The sequence below is a fragment of the Capronia coronata genome (genome assembly GCF_000585585.1).
Source record: "Capronia coronata CBS 617.96 chromosome Unknown acBCG-supercont1.2, whole genome shotgun sequence".
Taxonomy (NCBI): Eukaryota; Fungi; Ascomycota; class Eurotiomycetes; order Chaetothyriales; family Herpotrichiellaceae; genus Capronia; species Capronia coronata.
Window position 1 is genome coordinate 4,423,728 of NW_006912894.1, and position 7,222 is coordinate 4,430,949.

General features: G+C 49.2%; 2 protein-coding genes across 2 annotated transcripts; one reads left to right on the plus strand and one right to left on the minus strand.

Annotated features, from left to right (window-relative positions):
• Positions 1-653: 653 nt before the first annotated feature.
• A1O1_03280 (uncharacterized protein) lies at positions 654-2,651 on the minus strand (the record flags this gene model as incomplete). The annotated part of the gene is made up of 5 exons (XM_007724185.1): positions 654-1,183; positions 1,232-1,646; positions 1,697-2,010; positions 2,058-2,414; positions 2,462-2,651. 5 exons carry the CDS (start codon positions 2,649-2,651, stop codon positions 654-656), a joined length of 1,806 nt encoding a protein of 601 aa, XP_007722375.1.
• A 534-nt stretch (positions 2,652-3,185) lies between these two features.
• Positions 3,186-4,070, plus strand: A1O1_03281 (uncharacterized protein; the record flags this gene model as incomplete). Its single annotated transcript, XM_007724186.1, has 3 exons — positions 3,186-3,450; positions 3,495-3,585; positions 3,632-4,070. Coding segments are annotated over 3 exons (795 nt in total), but the record flags the coding sequence as incomplete, so codon positions are not given.
• Positions 4,071-7,222: the final 3,152 nt, after the last annotated feature.

The window sequence follows — 7,222 nt, forward strand, 5'->3', positions numbered from 1 at the left end:
ATACTAAAGGTTCAGAGAACGGCATAGCTGCATCGTTAGATATCGCACCATCTTCACCAAGTCTGACTCGGTCGCTGTAGAATATTGAGTCAACCATGGCGATATCACCAGGGCCACGGTTATCTGGTGTTCCAGATCGAGATGCAAGTCCATTTTAGGCAGGTCGGAGGAGTATCCAATCAGCCTATCAACGCGTTCATGCTCCACAGATAGGAATAAGATAGACGACGGACATCAGCGTCATCCGGATAGGAATGTCGATCATACCCCATTTTCCTGCTCACGCTAACGTGGAGTATCTGAAGGGTCGGGCTCGGGCTCCTCCATCCTCTTTACTAGGTTTCTACTGTAGTCGTAGGTTCCTTAGTGGAAGCGTTCATGGGCCCAAACGAGGAGGTATTATTCAACGTGGGTGGGACAAAAGAGGCTTCACTTGAGATCTTGCAAGGTACTATCAGTCGCACTCAGTGATCGCTTCTTGACCTCCAAGGGCAATATGTCAAAATAATAGCAAGCTGCAATGTTGCATCGCTAAACCTGACTATCGACGTTACAGTATCATCGCGTTCTCCTCACAGGAACACGAACGCCCCTTCCCCCATCTTCCCCGCATCCCCCCCTCTTATCTAACACCGCCTTCATCAATTTAAGTCTCACGCAACCTTTGTAGCAACCACAGTGCTGTGACCAACCGTCTTCTCCGTAGCCGACTCAGACTCATCCAGACTTGGAACCTCCCGTCCCTGAATCACAGCACCGTGATAGTTTGGTATTGTAGCTGGATCGAGCTCAACCCCAGCCATCTCTTCAAACTTCAGGTTCATGCTTTTGATCACCTTCTGATTCCTCGTCGGCCAGACATAGCAGATGGCAATATAGACAACGATTGACACGACGAACGATAAACACCAGCCGAGGTGACCAAGGTTCATAGCAGTCTCTGAGACGTTCGCACCAAGAGAGCCACAGAAGCCAGGGAATGGAATGGCAACTGCCACGACGTAGGCAATATACGCTTGAACATTCCAACCCTTGTGGTAGTAGTAGTGAGGGTTGGCCTTGTTTCCGTCGTACAGATGCCTGAGAAAAATGTTCCCTTTGGTAAGGACGTAGTAGTCTGCCACCATGATACCGACGGCTGCGGCCATGAAGATGACGTATCCACCGAGGAAATTCAAAAAGACTGCTTCCTGTCAGCATGGCCCCAAAATTTTAAAGATGTTTGACTCACCTTCAGCGGATCGAAGGATCTGCCAGGGGTTGACGGCCCAGGCTAGGCATAGTCCAAGAAACTGCCCTCTAGTCATGTTGATATATCGCGGAAGGAGCATCGTAGAGTCGGAACCAAACGGAATCATGTTTGCAGCAACGTTGGTCCCAAGGACTAGGAGAGCCCAAAATGTCGCGCAGAGGAAAACGGCAAACCGAACCGAAGAGGTTGGGTATCTAAGCAAAATTGCGTCCAGGAGATCCCATGGATTCCACAGCTGAAGACCCCAAGAATGGTTGATGGCGGAGGTCGCCAAGATACCAAGACTGGCATTGATGGTAACACTGATAGGGTTGGCGATCAACTGCGACCAGACAGAAGCATATTTGTACTTCGCCCAGCGGCTAAAATCTGGCTGATTTGTGATGAGGTTTGCCTTCAACATGATTAGTGACAATCCACCGGTGAGGGCTAGAAACCACTTACAGTGTTCCCGAGTCCGCTGTTGAAGGCATATACAACAAACCATGCAAAGCTGGTCGATTTCGATGCAGGAGCTCCGGGGAGGCCTCCGCCGATGTTGCCTTTCGTGTTCGCCATACAAAAGATGAACAGCCCAAAACACGCGGGGACAACAGTACACATCTTCACCGTAAAGAGCCAACGCAACTGATACGGCCTAAGCAGTGTGAAAGGGATGTGGATCAACCAATAGAGGAAGAAGGCAATGAATTGAGCACTGGTCATGCCAACCGAAGCCGGGATTGAGTTGTGTAGGTTTCGGAACGAGTCACCAAACACTATCGAGAGGTCAGCAGAGATTGCGCTGAGTGGAGACCAGACATACCAGCGTTCAACATGTTGACAAGAAAGGAGGATCCAATGTAGAGCTTGATGGCATAGTATACAATGGCCAGAACAGCTCTTGCAAAGACGACGTAGTATGCGCCCCAAGTACCGAAGACAGCTCTTGATATGATGGGGTATCCAACGTGATATACTTCACCTGAGCGAGAGTTGATGGCCATGGCGACAGAACTGACTATCTGACTGAAGAAGACAATCAAAATGGACTGCCACCAGTTCATGCCAGTCCCAATCATGGTAGAGCCAAGGGTCCAGTTGTCCATGGACAGACTGAAGTAGAAGAAAAAGTAGTTCCACCACACCCATGTGCGTGACTCCGGCGCTGATGGGAGTAGATCTGTGCCATGTTAGTGCGAGCATTTAGACATTGATCTTGGCACGTACCATCATTTATCCATGAATAAGAGCCCGTGGGATCGGCATCTGATCCAGGAGTTCGGAGGTACTGCTTGAAGTTCTCCTTGCTTTGAATGCCGGTTTTAAAGTTGGATTTCTTGAGTCTGAGTAGAGCGATGAGATTCTTGGGACGGAAAGCATTGATCCCCGTGATTGTGGGTTTGTCAGAAGCCTCCATTTTGTGCCACGTTTGAACTCGCTGGGTGGAATTTGACAGTTCAGTAAGATTTCAGAGTAGAGTCACAAAGTCTGACAGAATGCGGAAGTAAGTGGTCAATATATCGAACGACCCAGGCGCAGTGTGGCGGAAGAGGTATCATCTTCGGCAGTCCTATTGGTGTCTTGCCCTTCGCTAGAAGCATGTCGGGCATATGTTACATGCAAGATAACAGGAGACTGATTTGGCAAGAGAGTGATACGATGTGGCGATCACTAGTGCCACAGTGGGTCGTGATACCACAATCCGGCAACAAGCGAAGCTTATCTCCACATACTTATCTTGATGGACTTATCATATACTTATCAAGTACCTATCATATACTTATCTTCATCTTCAGGTACTTATCTTCACGTAACCTGTCTCCATGTAGACTACTCTATGCAAATGGCATGCGGATATCACCAGGTGCAGTGATTTGGATGGTTGCAAGTGCCCCTCAAGACAAAAAGAGTCAACTTGTATGACCTGCTGTTGTAGCCAACCTTCACAACCATGCCATCCTCAACCTTGAAAGATAGCAAGCCTGACGGTCCCCGACGAGTACCGTTGTCGGCAACAGACGTCAAGAATGGCACGTATTCGACTCCGGCTCTGCAGATGGCTCTTGAAGGGCTACACCAAGATGGAATGGTCATTCTGAAGAACGTGGTTGACCCTGAACACTGTGATATCTTGCACAAGCATATGAGTGGTGATAGAGACCGCATCTTGAGAGAACGACATGCCGGTGCAAAGGTGTATAATCAAGGAGTCAAGTGTAAGCCCTTCCTCAGTCACTCCGCATGGATTCTGATTGCGCAGCCAATATCTTACAAGCACCCCCGTTCACGAAGCCTGAATTATTGTTTGAGGATGTCCATTTCAACCCTTTCGTCGTCCAAGTAATGAACGCGTGAGTCTGATTCTTCTTCCCGTGTATCCTTTCTCATTTTGGGCAGGTATTTGGGGCATCTGCCCAAATGGATCATGTCTACAGGCAACAACGCCTTGGCTGGGACAGGGGGCCTCCGACAACCAGTACACAAAGACACTCGCTTCCGCCACCCAAAATGCCCATTTGTGATCGTTTCCAATACTGCCTTGAACGATTTCACATTGGAAAACGGTGCGACGGAGTTCTGGCTTGGTACGCATGCCTTCACCGACGAACGGGACCAAACTGTCGCCACTCCTGAGACCGCCTTTGGCAAGCAAGTGGTCGGCACGCCATCTTGTCCTGTGCTCGAGGATGTGATCGAAGCTCGGAGGGCGGTTCGTCCACCCGTCCGGGCTACCATGGCGAAAGGCGACGTGATGCTTCGAGACTTTCGATGCTGGCACGCAGGCATGCCCAACGCGACGGATGAGGATCGAATCATGGTCGCCCAGATCTGGATGGTAAGGAAGCCGACCACAGTTCAAGATGTTGCTAACTTCTTTAGGCACCGTGGTATCCAAATTTTGTCACCCGCCTGAACCTCCCACTCTCTCAAGTCGAGTTCTTTCAAGGCCACGCCAATAAGATGCCTATGGAGATTATGGCGAACTATATCAGTGATGAGGCCGTCGAGTTCGATCAACATCGAGACAACTTCTCCATGGACCCCAGCCATTATCTGGATTACTATGATATTGCTCCGCAAAATTATAGGTATACCTGAGTTGCACACCTGGCGTGAAGGGGGCAAAGCATGGGTGTAGAGGATGCAGCCGGGACTGAGAGCGAATATGGTTGGAAGCGATGTTTGAGAGAAACTAGAAAGTTCTCTTCTGGGTGCGACATCGTAGGGAGCTTGAATCCGATTGATGTTAGTGTTGGTGTTGGTGTAGATGTGAATATCCAAGAGACGGGCTACACGGCGACAGTGGCGCCGTGTGTTTCAGGTGATGGACGAGATACCACCTGACATGATTGTGTGATGCTCTGAAGGCATGACCAAGCAATCGTCGGGCATCCGGGGGTGAACCAGGAACGTATCGAACTATGTCGGCGGCGTTAGTCTAAACGACTATTGTAGATAGGCCCACAGTCAAGGCCTAGGCTAAACGACAGGCATTGAGGGGCTCGCGTTGAACCCGGCCAGAGTGGAGGGCTAGGATGATGGGCAGGCCAAGCATCAAAGCAGATAACAATCGATGCGGTGTTCGCCAGCAATGGTGCAACCCTACGCCAATTAGGAGATTCGTAAACATACTATGTTTCCGTCACCCGCGTCCCCTAGGACGTCGGGAAACATGGTGTGTTTCTAGGATCTACCAATCAGCGTGCGGCCTATCGGATCTTCAATACATGAATGTATTTCATTGGTGGAGACGCGACGCCCGACGTATTCGAGTTACCACTTACTGCCCGTAGATTCGCGACAATAGCGATAGATTATATACGCATCGTCTTGTCTTAATGAGGCTGATCGATCGGCGTCTCATATACACTCGCCGTCGACATAGTTATTAGGATGCTAAATTAATGGGGTCGCGATGCCATATACGCATACGGTACGTATACTATACCCACCGAGCGCTAAGAGTGTCATAGGTCGTCGGGACCAACCTAGCGACACCATCCCAGAGAAAATGGATTCTAGTACTCGGGATACCAAAATCCGACATTAAAACTCTAGTAGTAATAACCATAGTATAGTAACTCTTATAGTAACTCTCATAGCAACTCTCGTATTCACTAATCGACGCGCTACCTCCGCGACTCCACCGGATCTTCGATTCGAGAATGTGTTAGTAGACGCGCGACGCGTAATACACGACGCATCTTATTCGCGCTCTACTATACTTGAGCGACTAGATATTTATTCATCGTACTTAACTACTCTTCTATATTCAACGCAATATCTTCCTTGGACGATGAACTGGTCTACTCTCGCGCCGGCCGAACGGTACACTCGTCTTCGTGCTCTCCACCTAGAGATCGTACAGAACACTCTCGTCGATGGTAGTGGTCGACCTCTACTCATCTGTCGCGCTTGTGGCTATGTCCTCTCTCCACGGGCAAATAGCGTCGCGAAACATCTAAAAGAGAAACATCAGCTTCCTGCCACCCAATACCAAGGTCTAACCTCCTTCCTTCGTTCTCTCGGCCTCATCGACCCGCGAGATCTTAGTCTGCTCCCCGACCATCTCGCGCCGCTTCCTTACTTAAGAAGTCGACCCGGCCACGCGTGTTCTCAATGTCCGTACCGTAGCCTCAGCCGGAAACTCGTCAATGATCATCTGGTCACGCGACATCCCCGTCTCCAAGGCTCGGGTAGATGGATTCGAGATCATATTCGGACGGTCCTCCTTCAGAGCTGGACCTTCAATTCTCCCCTATCCAAAATGTGGTTCACAATTCAATATAGGATTATGATCGATCCTCATACAAAATGTATGGGAGGTGGAAATCTGGGCTTGGCGCGCTAAAGTTAGGATTATGATTGATTTCAACTTACGATTATGATAGGTTATTGGCGGTTTCCCGTTTTGCAATTGGAGTGAAGTGAAGAATGGACAGAGTTCTTGCTAATCACGCAATTTTCACCCGAATTGACCCCCAGATGCAGATGTAGTCATTCATGCAAGACGGGCGATTTTGGGTGGAAGGAACACCAAAGGTTCACATCAGGGGTAAAACATTTCCGGTAGGTTTCCCGAGAGCAGCATTCACAGAGCTTCCCCAGATATGGCATCCGCCATTCGGCATATTTAGCGAGATGAGAGTCGGAATAGGGAGGTGTCGAATCATCAGCCAAAGTATTGTATAAGTGACATTAAGCCAAAAGAAGGTGTAAAAAGTGAGAATGACATCCGTCAAAAGTGATATTTCATACATTTTGCAAATTCACCCGTCATCATGCCCAAGGTCATCCAGTCCGAACCCATTCAGGTCTATCACTAGTCTGGCGACATGTTATGGCATAACATGTCCGGGGTAGGCGATTTCGGGTTAGTGGATTGCCGCATGGAGTTTGGTTCAGGGGAGGGCTTGGCATGTTATGGCATAACATGTGTCGAGATGGAGCGACGACAGCGTAGTCGGCTCTAGACAGTCTGTGGTGAGCTCCTAATTATTACCATAGATGATACACTCATCAGTTACGATGCAAGAGCCTCTGCACTTTGAAGAACCCCTAGGAGTGGTGATCTGTCATCGTTGTGAATCTGGTGTGGTGGTGGATTCCCTCAACTCAATAAATAATCATTTTCGTGCCAAACCACACCACTTGAAAGGTGCCGCGTTGAAAGCCGTCCACGCTCGCTTCGCAGAATGGTCGGCACGAAGCTCCTATCTGTATTCGACCGTGTCACCCTATCTGTATTCGACCGTGTCACCCTATCTGTATTCGACCGTGTCACCCTATCTGTATTCGACCGTGTCACCCTATCTATATTCGACCGTGTCACCCTCCAGACATTATAACATGGCGAATCGCGTGGTGTTTCGGCCGGCCGCCCTCCGTTAGAATCTGGAGAAACGCGTGTTGTTTCCACGGATTAATGGTTCTTCCGCTCACACGTGACATTTCCTCCCATCAAAACATACATGTGTTTCATTGGTC